An 18,979-nucleotide genomic window follows, 5' to 3' on the forward strand; every position below is an offset into this window, starting at 1 on the left:
GAAACCCCGTCTCTACTAAAATACAAAAAAAAAACTAGCCGGGCGAGGTGGCGGGCGCCTGTAGCCCCAGCTACTCCGGAGGCTGAGGCAGGAGAATGGCGGAAACCCGGGAGGCGGAGCTTGCAGTGAGCTGAGATCCGGCCACTGCACTCCAGCCCGGGCGGCAGAGCAAGACTCCGTCTCAAAAAAAAAAAAAAAAAGGTAGAAAACCGTACCATGCATTCCAAAGCAAAGCAGGGAAAGATGAGAATTATCCACTCTGCTGTTCTTTCTTCATTTAAGCAGATTATGAAGGAAAATGTCTTCAAAATCAAGATAAAACTAACATGAAAAAACAGGTCGGGCGTGGTGGCTCACACATGTAATCCCAGCACTTTGGGAGGCAGAGGTGGGTGGATCACCTGAGACCAGGAGTTTGAGATCAGCCTGGCCAACATGGTGAAACTCTCTATGAAAAATGCAGAAATTGCCAAGTGTGTTGGCGCGCAGCTATAATCCCAGCTACTCAGGAGGCTGAGGCAGGAGAATTGCTTGAACCTAGGAGGTGGAGGTTGCAGTGAGCCAAGATCGTGCCACTGTACTCCAGCCTGGGTGACAAAAGCAAAACTCCATCTCAAAAAAAAAAAAAAAAAAGAAACATGGCTTTATTCCTTATCTTTCTTCTTGTGGAACGTAGCCATGGACTATGAAACTTATAAATCAGTGACAATTTGGAGACCATTACTTCTTTTTATATAACATTATGTGACATTCTCAATACAAAGGACGGAAGTGCTGGCTAAACTGTGCAACAAGAAGTCATTTCTACAGTGAGGAACTCTATCTGGAACCTATCTGGCTCTAACAAATAATGTACAGAACCAACAGCATGCTCTCAGGGAGCACTTTGCAATGTATGAAGCATTTTTATGTACATCATCTCACTAAATCCTCACAACGACCCTGTGGAGTACAACAGGTATAACTATTGTACCAAATACAACACCAGGACTAAGACATGGCTAGGTCACAGTTAACTAGAGATGAAAACCACCCTCACATTAAACATTTCCCGATTAGAAGAAACTATAACAGAATGAGGTGCTCATATCTCAAGATTTCAAATGAAAATTTAATGAGTGGCATAACACAACTGAGTACTTTTTGAAATCACTTACACTCGATACAATTCAAAGTATGTAAAAACAACTAGGACACACCTCCACTTCAGAGCACTTAAAAAACAAATCCTTTGGTGGTTCCTCACTATACATGCTGGAACTCCAAAAGAGAGATAAAATTAAGTTTTCCTACCAGGTTAAGGAAAACTCTACAAACCAAGAAATGGGATTTTCCATAAGGTCTCCATTAGGCTAAGGCATATTCCTTGGTCTAATACCTTGAAGATACCTACAAAAACTTTTTCTTAGGGGCTCAACCTAGTCGTACCACAACAATGAAGTGGGACTGTTTCATTTTAAGCTGTGGCCCTAGTTTGACTTATTCATAAAATCTGAGAGGTAACAATTCATTGAGAGGATCGTAGGGACTAACTGTAGATTTTTCCCTGTAAAACTGAACTTGATCATTTGGAGCCCCTCTGAGCTCCTCAGAGGTTAAAATTCCAGAAGACAAATATTCTGCCTCTAACTCTTTAAGTGAGGATAAGAAAATACATTACAGGCCGGGCGCGGTGGCTCAAGCCTGTAATCCCAGCACTTTGGGAGGCCGAGACGGGCGGATCACGAGGTCAGAAGATCGAGACCATCCTGGCTAATACGGTGAAACCCCGTCCCTAATAGAAAATACAAAAAACTAGCCGGGCGACGAGGCGGGCACCTGTAGTCCCAGCTACTCTGGAGGCTGAGACAGGAGAATGGCGTGAACCCGGGAGGTGGAGCTTGCAGTGAGCTGAGATCCGGCCACTGCACTCCAGCCTGGGCGGCAGAGCAAGACTCCGTCTCAAAAAAAAAAAAAAAAGAAAAGAAAAGAAAATACATTACAGAAAGTGAAAGTTAACTGGGCATGGTGCCTCATGCCTGTAATCCCAACACTACGGGAGGCTGAGGCAGGCATCATGAGGTCAGGAGTTCGAGACCAGCCTGACCAACATGGTGAAACCCCATCTCTACTAAAGATACATAAAAAAAAAAATTAGCTGGGCGAGGTGGTGCATACTTGTAATCCCAGCTACTTGGGAGGCCAAAGCAGGAGAATTGCTTGAACCTGGGAGGTGGAGGTTGTAGTGAGCCGAGATCGCACGACTGCACTCCAGCCTGGGTGACAGGGTGAGACTCCGTCTCAAAAAAAAAAAGGAAAGAAAAGAAAGTGAAAGTTGCAAACACTTAATTTATACATACATCACATACAATCAGCATTTTATTTAAATTCCTAAGAAGGAACCATTAAACTCTAGAAACATCAAAAATAGATTATTGAATTTTAAAAATCAAATTATACTTATAGCTTTACTGTCATAACAGCAGTCACAAAAAGTTTCAGATGCCAAAAGCAGCCAATTAAATAAAACGGCACTTGGTTATTAACACTCTCTCTTCTTAAGACATCTCAAAATTTTCAAGAGATGGTTTGATAAAACAGATATGAATGATGAGAATGAAATAATTTATTATTGTTGAAATAAAATACAAATATATAGATCTACACATCACAATCCAATGGCATTTGTCATCTCTAAAATAAATGATCACGTAAAAATCTTTTTGAGAAATGCATGATCATTAAGCATTTAAATTCACAGTACTACCTGATACTTACAGGTTGATATGGTTACACTCTCCAGCTTTCTTTACCCCCTGAACGCTTTATAACAAACCTTGAGGAAAATGATTTAAATATAAATTCATGGTGTTAACTTTGACTAATTTTAGTTTAAATCACACATCACCCAAACAACATTATCATAGCACTTTAACTATAGTAGGCAAAATACGTTTTTAAAATAATGAGCAAGGGCCAGGCGCGGAGGCTCATGCCTGTAATTCCAGCACTTCGGGAGGCCGAGGTGGGTAGATCATGAGGTCAGGTGATGGAGACCATCCTGGCTAACACAGTGAAACCCCAATTCTACTAAAATTACAAAAATTAGCCAGACATGGTGGCAAGCGCCTGTAGTCCCAGCTACTTGTGAGGCTGAGGCAGCAGAATCGCTTGAATCCGGGAGGCGGAGGTTGCAGTGAGCCAAGATTACGCTACTGCACTCCAGCCTGGGCTACACAGTGAGACTCCGTCTCAAAAAATAATAATGATGATGAGCAAATCTTCTAAAGTCTATAATGCTAGGTACACATTTTCAACTACTTTCTCTCTGAAAAACTTCCATCAGCTACAGTCGGATATGATCATACCAGATACAACAATACACAACAGTAATCCAAAAGTAGAACTGACTTCCACTAGATACGGAGACCTGTGTTATTTGTCATTCTCAGGTTTAGTAATATTTGTAAATACCTGACCTGTAATGTCCATTATCACAACAATACATCACCTCAATATAATACAGCCCTGAGATTAGAACTTAAAATTAGTAGCATGGGCTAGGCATGGTGGCTCATGCCTGTAATCCCAGCACTTTGGGAGGCCAAGGTGGGTGGATTGCTTGAGGTCAGGAGTTTGAGACCAACCTGGCCAATATGGCAAAACCTCATGTCTACAACAAAAAATTAGCTGGGCATGGTGGAACGTGCCTGTAGTCCCATCTACTCGGGAGGCTGAGGCACGAGAATTGTTCAAAGCTGGGAAGTGGGCCAGGCGTGGTGGCTCAAGCCTGTAATCCCAGCACTTTGGGAGGCCGAGACGGGCGGATCACGAGGTCAGGAGATCGAGACCACCCTGGCTAACACAGTGAAACCCCGTCTCTACTAAAAAATACAAAAAACTAGCCGGGCGAGGTGGCGGGCGCCTGTAGTCCCAGCTACTCGGGAGGCTGAGGCAGGAGAATGGCGTGAACCCGGGAGGCGGAGCTTGCAGTGAGCTGAGATGCGGCCACTGCAGTCCAGCCTGGGCCACAGAGCAAGACTCCGTCTCAAAAAAAAAAAAAAAAAAAACCTGGGAAGTGGAGGTTGCAGTGAGCCGAGATCGCGCCACCACACTCCAGCCTGGACAGAGCAAGACTCTGTCTTTAAAAAAAAAAAAAGAAAAAAAGATGGGCAGCACAGAGCAGCCACCTACTTGTATCTATAAAACGCCAAGCACTGGAGAGAGTACCAGAACAGAAAAGGTTTTATCCTTATGTAGCTTATTTTGTTTATTGTCTGTTATCCCTCAGAGACACATACGAGATCAGACCATGAAGAACCACACTAAAGAATCTGGGTTTTATTCTAAGTGTGGCCAAAACCCATACTTTTAAGCAGAGAACTGCCAAGATTTGACTTAGGTTGTTAGAAGGCCAAGAAGGTACCAACAGGTAAATAATGCAAGAAACCCAGCAAAGAGGCCAATATAGGAACTCAAGCAAAAGAGGGCTGGCTTACAGTAAAGACTGTGGAAACATTAAGTGGACAGATTCAATGTCAGAATTTTGGTGTCAGATAATCTTCATTTTGAGCCCTTTACGATTTACACCCTTGGGCAAGTTACTTATACGCTTTGAGTCTCAATTTCCTTACTTAGCAATGCTTGTAAAACTCTATCACATAGAAAATACACAAGTTATTATAATAGTACTTTGGTAACAAAACTCACTTGAAGGAGTTCAAATAAACTGACTTCCTTTTCCCTCACACCAACATTAGTAATGTTTAGCAGGGCTCAATAGCAGTTCTATATAAGTACCACATTTTGCTTCATCAAGAGACGAGTTCCTGTTTCTCACAGAACTTACACTAAAACTGCTCATAAATATACAGGAAGCAAGGTGTTTTTCTCAAATTAATAAAAGTCTAGTTAGCACACTCAATCTGTGTTTTCACACGCATGCTTTTACTTCCTCAGTGCATGTGAGAAAAAAGGCTATACGCAGAATCTTGTAGTTAAATTGTGATAAAGATTCTGGTGTTACTACGAATTATTTCCATTTATTTTGTCAATAGCTTTTATTTAGGGCTTTAATAAAGGATGGCATTCCTCATTCTTGCAGCACTGGTACATCAGGAAACCAAGTTACCAAAAGCCCTCTTTGATAAGTACATGGGTTATAAACACTTACCTTTCATTCAGTAGCATTCTCCTTATGTTTAATATTCTTTCAACAAAGGATGAAGCATCCTGAAATTCAGTGTCATATTTACCACTCGGTATTTACTAAGCAGGGGCTACATGTACTACAATGTGCTAGGCACTACGGGAGAACCAAGGTTAGTGTTACATGGTCCTTACACTCAAAGAGTTTACAATCTAGTTAGGAGATTAGGTATTTACATGAAATAAGGAAGGAATGATGCAGACAAAACTGTAAGTATTAAAAATAAAAAGACCGCTGGGAGCGGTGGGTCACGCCTATAATCCCAGTACTTTGGGAGGCTGAGGCCAGCAGATGACCTGAGGTCAGGAGATCAAGACCATGCTGGCCAACCCGGTGAAACCTCTTCTCTACTAAACTACAAAAAATTAGCCAGGCGTGGTGGCGGATGCCTGTAATCCCAGCTACTGGGGAGGCTGAGGCAGGAGAGTCACTTGAACCTGGGAGGTGGAGGTTGCAGCAGTGAGCCGAGATGGCACCACTGCACTCCAGCCTGGGCGATAGAGCAAGACCCTGTCTCAAAAAAATATATATCATTTTCATATGGGGTGGTCAGAAAATGCTTCACAGCTAAGCAGAATTTGAGTTGAACCCTTGAGTACAGAATTTTGATGGAATTTGCTAGGAAGATAGCAAGCACACATGAACTTACATATAAGGGCTTTTTTGAAAAAACTTTTTATCCTGAAAAAATTTAAAAATGTAAAAGTCAACAGAACAATAAACCTCCACGTACTCATCACCCAGCTCCAGTAATGATCAACTCATTACTAATAATTTACATGTCTTATTATAGGAAAATCCTAAAGGAGCCCATCTGCATACGCCTTTACATTCTTCACTGATTCCATCCTCAGACAAATCGATAGTGGCACAACAGTCTCCACAGTTTGGTTTTTCCAAAGGTCGCATACAAATAAAAAGCACAAGTCTGTTTAAAAAAATAAAGCCGGGCCGGGCAGGGTTGCTCATGCCTATAATCCCAGCACTTTGGGAGGCCAAAGCAGGCAGATCACTTGGGCTGAGTTCAAGACCAGCAAGCGCAACATGGCGAAACAAAGAAATGCAATAATTAGCCAGGCGTGGTGGGGCACGCCTGTAGTTCCAGCTACTCAGGTAGGAGGATCGCTTAAGCCCTGGAGGCGCTGCTGTGACCTTGCCACTGCACTCCAGCCTGCATGACAAAGTGAGACCCCGTCTCAAGGGGAAAAAAAAAAAAAAGAGATCAATTGCCGGGCATGGAGGCTCACACGCCTGTAAGCCCAGCATTTTGGGAGGCCAAGGCAGGCAGATTGCTTGAGGTCAGGAGTTCAAGACCAGCCTAGGCAACATGGCAAAACCCTCTCTCTAGTAAAAATACAAAAAAAAAAAAAAAAAAAAACAACTAGCAGATGTGGTTGCGCACGTCTGTGGTCCCAGCCACCTGCGGGGGGCTGAGGCAGGAGGATCATCTGAACCTGGGAGGCAGAGGCTGCAGTGAGCAATGAGCTTAGATCGGGCCACTGCATTCCAGCCTGGGCGAAAGAGTGAGACCTGTCTCACACACACACACACACAAAAAGTAATCAACTCTTGATTGTTTGCACAAGCCAAAGGAAGAGAGACAAAGATAACTGCAAAATGACGGATAATCCAAAAATCAGTTTACACAGACTACTGGAATACCTTTTCCATACTTATATTTCAGTAAGAATGAGTAAAATGATGGGAGAATTCATGTCAGACAAAATAGAGCATCACAAGTGAAGTACTTAAAACATATCACTTGGCCTCCCAAGCCTGTTTCTTCCTCTATAAAATAGGGAAGTATCACCTACCTCAGAAACTTGTGAGAATTAAGTGTGTATATTTAATGCCATGTGTATAGCTCCTTATTTTATTACATTATTAGTCAGTTGACTCAGGAACAACTATTAAATAGGAAGCTGTGGCCGGGCACGGTGGTTCATACCTGCAATCCCAGCACTTGGGGAAGCTGAGGTGGACAGATCACAGGGTCAGGAGTTCGAGACCAGCCTGGCCAACATGGTGAAACCTCATCTATACTAAAATTACAAAAAAAGCTGGGCATGGTGGCACATGCCTGTAGTCCCAGCTACTGGAGAGGCTGAGGCACATGAATTGCTTGCACCTGGGAAGCGGAGGCTGCAGTGAGCCAAGATGGCGCCACTGCACTACAGCCTGGGTGACAGAGTGAGACTCTGTCTTTTAAAAAAAAAAAAAAAAAAGGAAACTGCCCAGTTTCCCCAGTCTCCCCTTATATGCCAGCCTCTCTCCAGATCATGTAAAAATTTTCTCCATCTCAAAAACCTGCTAAAGGTGAGGGGCTAAGCTCCCTGATTTCAAGGAGTTTCTTTGCCTGTAAAGCAAACAGAGCAGACCCTGAAGGAAGTATTTTAGTAGAATAAATGTGTAAACTGTCAAACTTCAAAGTAATCCCTCCTTAATAGAGCCAACTAATGTCAGAGAGAGGTAGTGTGCGTCCAACCTACCTAGTAAAACATTTTCATTTTCCCCATTTCTTGAGCACTGAGTTTTCTATTCTTTCAACCATCCGTGGCCTTTGTACAGCACAGTAAAAACAGCAAAGCAGCCATTAGGACTCTGAGGGCCACAGCCATTAGGGCCAGAGTATGAGAAGCTCAAGATGAGTAACCACAAGGCATGACAAAAACACCTTCACCTTCATTTCTTACTCTGTCCAGAAGGAAGCTGAAACTGTAATCTTGTGTTCCCTATGACCTGCTACTGAAAGGCAGCTCTCTGTCACTCAAAACTATGAAATTAGCTTAAACCTCTTGTTCACCAAGATTTTAATTCTTCCTTTAGGGTTACTTTGTCTCTCAGTTACCTTCTTGAGATTGCACATACATCACTGAAGTTCCCTTAAGAATTATCATCTTCAATCCCCAACTCCCTTTCTCTTTGTGAAGACACAATGAGTTACTGACTTATAACCTCTAACACTATAAATAATCCACTCAAACTCTTCTACCTAAAACCACTCCTTCTTTTCAGGTATTATCTATTTCTTGGATGTTTCTCTAGGATAATTAAAATTAATGTAGTAAGATCTGCGGCACTTCACAGTTTGCCAAGTGCTTTCTAAATGTACTCAATCCTTACAGGCTGTGGAAAAGGCAATTCCCTCTACTTTATAGGTAAGGAAAGAGGACCGAAGAACTCACATCATGTCGTATCAACAAAGCAAGTTGATGGCAAACCGGACCTCCGAAATAGGTCTTCCAACTGCACACGCCATGCTCTTCCCATTCTATTATGCTCTTTTCTAAGAAGGGAATGTCTACAGTTCTGTCCCAAACCACACTTGCTTCAAGAGTAAACCATTTCAAACCATTTCTCTAGATTGCAGCCAGGTCCCCCACTCCTACAATCAGGCCATTGCTTGCTTCCTCACTCTCCAGCTATGACTGCCTTCTCACTACCTGATTTCCACTCTTCATGGAATCTGCCATCATTCCTTCAACCCGTCATCCAAATATCCCACCACTGCATGCTAAAGACCTCTTACGATCCTTCTCCCAAACCCGGGCACTCCCTTCTCCGGAAATGTAGGTTGTCACCCCATAAACTGCACAGTAGCTTCTTACTTCTCGGCCCTTAATAAACTACATAGTAGCTTCTCGCTTCTCGGCCCTTAACGAGCTACTTACTAACTTTAAAAGCCCCACAGAAATGAACTTAACTTGCAGGTCCTCCACCTCCACACTTGGCCCTGGGCGCCATTCCTCTTAAAATAATAGTACTAACCCTTACAAAGACTCTGCCCATGCCCCACTGTCACCAACGAATTCCTAAACAGGTTCTTCAAACAGGCTCCTCTTCCAACCTCTTCGAAGACCAGTGACTCCCCTCCAAGGTTCGCGGACTCTCCCCGCGCAGTTTTCCTCCCCTCACTCCCGGGCCTCTGCCCACCTCACCAACTCTCCCTGCGCTCCCTGTCCCAGAGCTAAGCAGCGGCCCCGCAGCTGCGGCGGCTGCTCCACTCTCCCAACTTAGGAAGTTTGCCTCTATCACCTGTTCTCACTGGAGCTTCCTCTCATTTCAGCGGCCCACCTTTGCCCCGGTCTGCCTCTCTCCACCCTTTCGAGTCCTCCTGCCCAGGAAAACACCCCACGAGTCAGTTCCGGGGTGCCGGTCGGATTCAACTTCCCATCCGTGGGATTCCCACCCCCGGGGTCATGCTCCCCTTCTCCATCACCTGCTCCGCCCATAGGCAGATGACACCCGCCGCTACCGCCGCTGCCTCCTCCTCCATCCCCCTTCTTGGACGCCGGGTCCCCGGCCACTCACCGCCTTCCGCGCGCGCCAGCCGCCCCCTCCGGTGGGGAAGAGGGGGGCGTGCACCCCAACCCGCGCCCCCCCCACGACACGCACCTGTTCCTCCTCCTCCCCTCGGCGGGCTGCGCCGGCGCCCCGACCCCCACCCTCGCCGCGCCCCGGCCTCCTGGAGCCCCGCACTCACCACGAGTAGGTCTGCTCCGCCATGGCGCTGCCTCTCGTGGGCTCCGCTGCAGGCTGTGGCCGGGCCCGGGGGCGGGTTCGCTTGGGCCGTAGCTGAAGGCGCGGCCGGGGTCCGGTGCTTGCTCGCTCGCTGGTTGCACGGCAGGCCGGGAAGGCGGCTGGCGGGGAGAGGCCGGGCTCCGAGGCGGCCCCGCTCCCTGGGCCCCGGGGCGGGGCGGGCTCCGCTCTCGGCCTCCCTCACCCGCGGCGGCGGCGGCGGCTCCGCTGCAGCTCCAAACCCAACATGGCGGCGGCGGCGGCGGCGCGGAGAACAAGGGGACCCCGGGGCGGGCGAACGGCAAGATGGGTCCGTGCTCACTGCGCGCCGGGCCGCAGGAGCGCCGCGCTCGGGCGGCGGCGGCGGCGGCCGGGGGACATGGCCGGCGGGCGGAGGCGGCGGCAGCTGAGGGGGGCGCTAGGCGATGAGGCGAGGCCACTCGATCACACCCGCCGAGGGGAGGAGGGGCGGAGGCGGGGGCGAGCCTTGGCCCTGCTCTGGTCACGTGCCCAAAACACGCTCACGTGACGCGCGCCCCGCCCCTCGAGCCGGGCCCATGCGCGGAGACTTCGGCTAGTGGGTTCTAGGCGGCTGCTGCTCTCGCAGCCCGAGCTGTTGGGCCGCCTCCCGCTGCCTGGTGCCGCCCCCCTCCCCACGCGGAGATGTCGCCTCGGGTACCCTCTTCCGCCCCTTTCCGAGGGGCTGCTGCACCAGCCAATCGGGAACCCCGATGCGCGTCCCTTGGCTGCCACTCAGCTGTCAACCGTCAGTCAACAGTCTGCTGGCCACAGGCGCCCCAACTGTCAGTCAGCCTGTCAGTCAGCAGGCAGAGGGCTGCATTCCTTCGTTCGTATATTCCTTGGTTCATTCATTCAGGTAGCAAATATTCCAGGCAGCCAACCTTTATTGCGCCCAGGCCCGTGACCAAGTCGAATACACCACGCTTGCCTTAACTGAATCAATCAACAGATATTTGTTGGGTGCCAACCATGTGTCAACCCACTCTGCCTTCCTAGAGCTTACATTCTAGAGGAAGAGACATAGCCCAAGCCCACAAATAAAATAAGATAATTTCAGATGCTGCTAAGTTTTACGAAAACACGTTGTGTTTTGTTTTGTTTTGTTTTGTTTTGTTTTGTTTTTTGTTTTTTGAGATGAAATCTCGCTCTGTCGCCCAGGCTGGAGTGCAGTGGCGCGATCTTGGCTCACTGCAAGCTCTGCCTCCCAGGTTCACGCCATTCTCCTTCCTCAGCCTCCTGAGTAGCTGGGACTACAGGCGCCCGCCACCACACCCGGCTAGTTTTTTGTATTTTTAGTAGAGACTTCTACTAAAGTTTCACTGTGTTAGCCAGGATGGTCTCGATCTCCTGACCTCGTGATCCGCCGGCCTCGGCCTCCCAAAGTGCTGGGATTACAGGCGTGAGCCACCACGACCGGCTGAAAACATGATTTTATAACACAAAGTGAGGGGACAGAGAGTGAGTAGAAGTGTGGGTTACTTTAGATAGGGTGGTCAAGGAAGGGCTCGCTTAGGACGTGACATTTGAGCTGATACTAAATGATGACAGAGAGCTGGCCTTGCAAAGATCCACAGGAAAAGAGTTCCTGGCAGAGGGAACAGCAAGGGCAGAAAGCTCAGGAAACCGTCCATTTGGAGCACTGGAAGCAGGCACAGAAGTAAACACAGTAGAGCTAGACCAGAGACCAACAGCGTGAATCTGGGACTTGGAGGGAGAAATTAATTGAGGCCCCAGCTACTGTGGAATGCTTCCCCAGGAGCGGTGAAGCCCTCTGAAAGGGTGAGAGGCTTATCAAAGAAAAGGCATTCTTTGGTCCGGGCGCAGGGGCTCACACCTGTAATCCCAGCATTTTGGGAGGCCAAGGCGGGCGGATCATGAGGTCAGGAGATCGAGACCATTCTGGTTAACACAGTGAACCCAGTCTCTACTAAAAATACAAAAAATTAGCCGGGCATGGTGGCCGGCGCCTGTAATTCCAGCTACTTGGGAGGCTGAGGCAGGAGAATGGCTTGAACCCGGGAGGTGGAGCTTGCAGTGAGCCGAGATCACGCCACTGCACTACAGCCTGGGCGACAGAGCAAGACTCTGTCTCAAAAGAAAAAAAAAAAAGAAAGAAAGAAAAGGCATTCTAGGAAGATAGAATGGCGTGAAGTAAGGCCCAATTCAAGGTGAGCTTGAATCTAGGAGTCGAATGGGTGATTTGTGCTGGAGTGTTGAGAGAAGATACTGAAGAGATGCACTGAGGCCAGACTTTGAGGGTCCAGCTAAGCCTCCCTGCCAGTTACTGTGTTCGTGAATAAAAGTGATTAACCAGTGCAGCTTCAGAATCTAGAAACATGCCTGGGCAACAGATAACACTAACCCTCCTGGACACCCCTCCACCCCCACCCTTCACCCTCCAGTTTCTCTACAGAAGGCGAAACTCACACACCTGAAACCAACGTACTCAAGCTTCTCTGCAGCTTGCCCAACTTTAGGCCAGAATTGAGCTCTGCTCCAGTTTCCTAGGGCCTGCCCAGGCATACAGGGAACACCACACCCTGAATCTATCTCCAAATGGATCAGCTGGCCATTGCCCATACATCTGCTACTTGCTTGTTCCCCAAGGGAAACCCTTTAAAGAGAAAGCCAAGTACACTTTCCCTTCAGAAGCAAGCGCTCCTTCCTTATTCCCCCACTGCCAGGTGCCAGGACCAGTTAGGTTCCAAGTGTTTCCTCCAAAGCTCTGTCAGAGAGCCCTGGGAAAAGGCTCACTGGTAAGATCGGGTCCAGGCTGGGCTCGATGGCTCACGCCTGTAATCCCAGCTCTTTGGGAGGCCAAGGAGGGTGGATCGTGAGGTCAAGAGATCGTGACTATCCTGGCCAACATGGTGAAACCCTGTCTCTACTAAAAATACAAACATTAGCTGGGCGTGGTGGCCCATGGCTATAGTCCCAGCTACTTGGGAGACCTGAGGCAGTAGAATTGCTTGAACCGGGGAGTGGAGGTTGCAGTGAGCCAATAGCGCGCCACTGCACTCCAACCTGGCGACAGAGTGAGACTCCGTCTCAATAAAAAACAAAAAGATCAAGGTCCAGGGGAGGGTTTGAGGCAGGGCAACAAGAAAATATGAGATCATCAGGGACCCTTATTCTCGCTATTCACAGGAAGACACTGGCCTGCAAAGACCTGTCCAGCCATAAACCCACCAGATGTAGGGATATTAAGGGGAGATGAGAAGACAAAGGGGCTAAATTCTTTTTAAAATTTTTTTAAATTTAATTAATGTTTTTGTTTGTTTTTGAGACAGAGTCTTGCTCTGTCACTCAGGCTGGAGTGCAGTGGTGTGATCTCCGCTCACTGCAACCTCTGCCTCCCAGGTTCGAGCGATTCTCTTGCCTCAGCCTCCCGAGTAGCAGGGATTATAAGCGTGCACCACCACATCTAACTAATTTTTTATTTTTAGTAGAGATGGAGTTTCACCCTGTTGGCTAAACTGATCTCGAACCCCTGGCCTCAAATGATCCGCCCACCTCAGCCTCCCAAAGTGCTGGGATTACAGACATGAGCCACCCCGCCCGGCCAGGGCCTAAATTCTTGACATTCATTTAGCTCTTACAACGTTGCCAAGTGATTTTACAGAAAGCCAACTGTGTCCTTGAACGTGACACAGTCATTCTGAGTCTCGAAGGGGCACAGAGTGAGGCGTTAGGTCCCATGGAAAAGGCCAGAAGCCGTTGGAAGTGGTTTTGGGTGATGCAGAAGCTTTTTCTTTGGAGAGCTAAGAACAAAACAGATCAGACATGTCACTTTTGAAATAAAAATGCCACACTGAGCCTCTGGGCGATTCACTTGGGCTTTGGTTCCCAGTGAGTCACAGAAGTCAAAGCCAAGTGGAAAGTTGGTGTTGGATGAATGAAACGGGAGCTGCTTGAGTAGGAAAGTCGAGGCCTTCCCAGAAGCAAAGGGGCCATTCTTTTCAGTGGGAAAAAATCTGGTGGAAGAAAGGAGGGAGAAGGGGTTTGGTGAAGGTACAGTGAATGAGGAGAGGTTTTCTTCTCTCTGTCTGAACCAGAGACCTCCGAAGTGTTTCTTGAGGAAGTGTGGCTACAGACCCTGTAAGAACCCACAAGCACCTGCCAGGGCCGGGATGGTGTTCAGGCCACGGAAATACCGTGTAGCTGGTCCCAGGAAGATGAAGTGTGGGCCCAGAGACTAATGGCTTCAGCATCTCAGGCTAAGGTTGCCTTAGTAGATGGCACCTCCAGATCCTAGTCAACATCTCTACAGGTTTGAAGTCGCCCCAGAGGGCAAGGTTGGAATAAACTGAAGCCTGTGGCTTGGCTGTGAGCTGCCCAGACTATGGCATCTGGGGAGAGACTTTTTAATTTTTTTAAATTTGCATTTTATTTTGAGACAGAGGCTTGCTCTGTCATATGGGTTGGAATGCAGTGGCGTAATCTCAGCTCACTGAAACCTCCACCTCCCGGGTTCAAGCCATTCTACTGCCTCAGCCTCCCAAGTAGCTGGGATTATAGGCACCCATCACCATGCCCCGCTACTTTTTGTATTTTTAGTAGAGATGGGGTTTCACCATGTTGGCCAGGCTGGTCTCAAACTCCTGAGCTCAGGCAATCTGCCCGCCTCGGTCTCCCAAAGTGCTAGGATTATAGGCGTGAGCCACTGCGCCAGACTGGGAGTGACTTTTAGTCTCCCTGCCAGCAGCACTCAGCTCCAAGCTGAAGCAGCCCCAGTTGTATCTGTGGCACCTCTGGGCCTCAGCCAGGCAGGTGTGCTTGGCAAGAGACTCAGACATTAGGCTACCCCCAGAAGGGGTGCTTTGTCTCTCTGCACCCCACTGCAGGTGAGAGCGCTACAACGTGTGCAGTGTTTGTTAAAAGAAGCCATGGAGGCTTGGTGCGGTGGCTTACGCCTGTAATCCCAGCACTTTGGGAGGCCTAGGCGGCCAGATCACCTGAGGTCACGAGTTCAAGACCAGCCTGGCCAACATAGAGAAACCCCGTCCCTACTAAAAATACAAAAATTAGCCGAGTGGGCCGGGCGCGGTGGCTCAAGCCTGTAATCCCAGCACTTTGGGAGGCCGAGACGGGTGGATCACGAGGTCAGGAGATCAAGACCATCCTGGCTATCACGGTGAAACCCCGTCTCTACTAAAAATACAAAAAACTAGCCGGGTGAGGTGGCGGGCGCCTGTAGTCCCAGCTACTTGGGAGGCTGAGGCAGGAGAATGGCGTAAACCCGGGAGGCGGAGCTTGCAGTGAGCTGAGATCCGGCCACTGCACTCCAGCCTGGGCGACAGAGCAAGACTCCGTCTCAACAAAAAAAAAAAAAAAAAATTAGCCGAGTGGTAGTGGCACATGCCTGTAATCCCAGCTGCTCGGGAGGCTGAGGCAGGAGAATCGCTTGAACCTGGGAGACGGAGGTTGTGGTGAGCCGAGATCATGCCATTGTACTGCAGCCTGAGCGACTGAGCTCAAAAAAACAAAAAGAAAGAGGCCGGGCACGGTGGCTCAAGCCTGTAATCCCAGCACTTTGGGAGGCCGAGACGGGCGGATCACGAGGTCAGGAGATCAAGACCATCCTGGCTAACCCGGTGAAACCCCATCTCTACTAAAAAATACAAAAAATTAGCCGGGCGAGGTGGCGGGCGCCTGTAGTCTCAGCTACTCGGGAGGCTGAGGCAGGAGAATGGCGGGAACCCAGGAGGCGGAGCTTGCAGTGAGCTGAGATCTGGCTACTGCACTCCAGCCTGGGCGACAGAGCGAGACTCCGTCTCAAAAAAAAAAAAAAAAAAAGAAAGAAAGAGGCTATGGAGGTGCCTCTAATTATCAACACAGTAATTATAGGATAGGTTCTTCTACCAAGTATGTTCAAAAGAGACTTGGGGAGTCTCCCCCAGGATGGGTCCTCTGCCTTAGGCACAGACTCCAGGGAGCTGGCATTACCAGGTCTGTCTGGGCTGCCTAAGCATTGTTTCTGAGAACATCAAGGCTCAGGTCTGACCTGGCTCTACCTGTCCCTCCAGCCCATTTCTCCCCTCTGTCATCTACCCCTCGCCCCCACACACATGCATGCGCACTTTGTTTATATTCCGTAATGACCTGCTTGCAGCTTCCCCATGGGCTGTTGTCTTTTTTGCTTCTGAACCTCTGATCAAGTCCAGGAGGTTTCTCATTGGCTTTTTTTTTTGTTTGTTGTTTTTATTTTATTTATTTATTTATTTATTTTTGAGACAGAGTCTCGCTCTGTCGCCCAGGCTGGAGTGCAGTGGCCAGATCTCAGCTCACCGCAAGCTCCACCTCCCGGGTTTACGCCATTCTCCCGCCTCAGCCTCCCGAGTAGCTGGGACTACAGGCGCCCGCCACCTCGCCCGGCTAGTTTTTTTTTTTTGTATTTTTTGGTAGAGACGGGGTTTCACCATGTTCGCCAGGATAGACTCGATCTCCTGACCTCGTGATCCGCCCGTCTCGGCCTCCCAAAGTGCTGGGATTACAGGCTTGAGCCACCGCGCCCGGCTGTTTGTTGTTTTTAAGACAAAGTCTCACTCTGTCGCCGAGGCTGGTGTGCGGTGGTGCCATCTAAGCTCACTGCAACTTTCGCCTCCTGGGTTCAAGTGATTCTCCTGCTTCAGCCTCCCGAGTAGCTGGGATTACAGTTGCCCACCACCACCATGCCCGGCTAATTGTTTTTGTATTTTTAGTGGAGACGGTTTTGGTCATGTTGCCCAGGCTGGTCTCAAACTGCTGACCTCAAGTGATCTACCTGCCTTTGCCTCCCAAAGTGCTGGAATTACAGGTGTGAGCCACGGTGCCTGGCCTCCCATTGCCTCTGAACTGCTGCTCATAGTTTTGGGGGCTTGACTGCAATGTCACATCCTCCAGGAAATCTTACTTGACCAAAACCTGGGCTGGGTTAGATGCTTCTCTGCATTCTCATCGTCCTCTGAATTTGCCCACATGACACTTGGCATAATGAACTGTCATTGACCGTTTACTTGTCAGTTTCTCCCTTACCTTGTGAATGCTTCTTGGGAAGGGATTGTAACTTGTTGCCAGTTATAGCCTGTGTGCCCAGCAGAGAGGTTAGCCCAGAATAGAAGCGCCATGTCTGTAGAATGAATGTTTGAGTGAAGGGGAAAGCAAGCCAGGATCTAGAACAACTTGTTTTGCCTGATGTCATACTCAACATCCACTCTGTCCTCTGCCACTCCCTCCTTGACTAAGAGTGAGAGTTCTTAAGGGAAGAGAGATACGGGAAGGCAGATCAGAAGTGAGGTATATGGTGAGCTTATTAGACACAGGGTCACTTGCGTTCTTTGAACATGGGTTTTCAGAAAACGTTTTTTAGAGAAGTTTCAGGTTTACAGAAAAATTAATGGGAAAGTACAGAGATTTCCCATATAGGCCTCTCCCTCCAGTAAATCTCCCCTATGAATCACATGGTATATTAGTGTAGTACATTTGTTACAGTTGATGAGCCAATAATGAGATTAGGTTTTACTCTTCATGTTGTACGGTCTATGGGCTTTGACAAATATACTATGGTATGTAACCACCACTATAATGTTATACGGAATAGTTTCACGGCCCCAAAAATCTCCCACCCTCTGCCCATTCATCCCTCCCTCCCCATCAAATTCTGGCAACCACGAATCTTTTTATTGTCTCCATAGTTTTGCCTATTCCAGAATGTCCTATCATTGGAGTCATACAGCATGTAGCCTTTTCAGGCTGGCTTTTCACTTAGCAGTATACTTTTGATATTTTTCCATGTCTTTCCATGTTTTGATAGCTCATTTCTCTTTATTGCTGAATAATATTCCATTGTATGAATGTACCAGAGTTTGTTCATCCCTTCACCTATTGAAGGACACTTTGGTTGCTTCCAACTTTTGGCAAGTATCAATAAAGCAGCTCTCAATATTTGTGTGTAGGGTTTTTTTTTTTTTTTTTTTTTTTTTGAGATGGAGTCTGGCTCTGTCGCCCAGGCTGGAGTGCAGTGGCTGGATCTCAGCTCACTGCAAGCTCCGCCTCCCGGGTTTACGCCATTCTCCTGCCTCAACCTCCCAAGTAGCTGGGACTACAGGCACCCACCACCTCGCCCGGCTAGTTTTTTGTATTTTTTTAGTAGAGACGGGGTTTCACCGTGTTAGCCAGGATGGTCTCGATCTCCTGACCTCATGATCCGCCCGTCTCGGCCTCCCAAAGTGCTGGGATTACAGGCGTGAGCCACGGCACCTGGCCTGTGTGTAGGTTTTGTGTGGATGTGTTTTCAGTTTATTTGGGTATACCATGGATACTATGGATTTTTTGAAAGAATCTTGTTTAATTTCCAAATACTTGGGGCTTTCCTAGATATCTTCTTTGTTATTGATGTCTAATCTAATTCTGTTGTGGTCAGAGAATATATTCTGTAAGATTTCAGTCTTCTGAAGCTTATTGAAACTTGTTTATAGCCAACATATGGTTTATTTTAGTGACTATTCCAGATGCACTTTAGAAGAATTCTATTATTTTGGGGTGCGGTGTTCTATAATAGTCAACTAATTCAAGGTGGCTGATAATGTTGTTCAGGTATTCTATGTCCTCACTGATTTTTTTGTCTAGCAGCTCAATCAATTATTAACAGATAATTCAATTTCTAATTATGAATTTGTTTACTTCATTTAATTATATCCATTTTTCCTTTATGTATTTGGAACTATGATTAGGTTGAGACTTTAAAATTGTTATATCTTCTTAATGAAGTGCCCCTTTTATCATTATGAAACACCTCTCTTAGGTTCTTAGTTTTGAAGTCTACTTTATCTGATATTAATATAGCTTTCTTATGACGTGTGTTTTTATTTTAGGTCATTTTTCCAACCTTTTACTCTCAACCTCAGTGTGGGTTTGTATTTAAAGTATGTGCCAGCCAGGCGCGGTGGCTCATGCCTGTAATCGCAGCACTTTGGGAGGCCGAGGCGTGTGGATCATGAGGTCAGGGGATAGAGACCATCCTGGCTAACATGGTGAAACCCTGTCTCTACTTTTTTTTTTTTTTTTTTTTTTTTTTTTTGAGACGGAGTCTCGCTCTGTCGCCCAGGCTGGAGTGCAGTGGCCGGATCTTGCTCACTGCAAGCTCCGCCTCCCGAGTTTACACCGTTCTCCAGCCTCAGCCTCCCGAGTAGCTGGGACTACAGGCACCCGCCACCTTGCCCGGCTATTTTTTTGTATTTTTTAGTAGAGACGGGGTTTCACCGTGTTAGCCAG

At 47.7% G+C, this 18,979-nt stretch overlaps 1 protein-coding gene across 2 annotated transcripts in view; it reads right to left on the reverse strand.

Annotated features, from left to right (window-relative positions):
* The window catches only part of SPPL3 (signal peptide peptidase like 3), a 145,822-nt gene extending 135,641 nt beyond the window's left edge, over positions 1-10,181 (reverse strand). For both annotated transcript variants that reach the window (XM_023204871.3, XM_023204879.3), the window contains exon 1: positions 9,672-10,181. In XM_023204871.3, the coding sequence (XP_023060639.1) occupies positions 9,672-9,694 (23 nt within the window). In that variant the 5' untranslated portion in view covers positions 9,695-10,181. The remainder of the gene's footprint in view (positions 1-9,671) is intronic.
* Between the last annotated feature and the right edge of the window lie 8,798 nt (positions 10,182-18,979).

The sequence above is a fragment of the Piliocolobus tephrosceles genome, chromosome 10, assembly GCF_002776525.5.
Source record: "Piliocolobus tephrosceles isolate RC106 chromosome 10, ASM277652v3, whole genome shotgun sequence".
Taxonomy (NCBI): Eukaryota; Metazoa; Chordata; class Mammalia; order Primates; family Cercopithecidae; genus Piliocolobus; species Piliocolobus tephrosceles.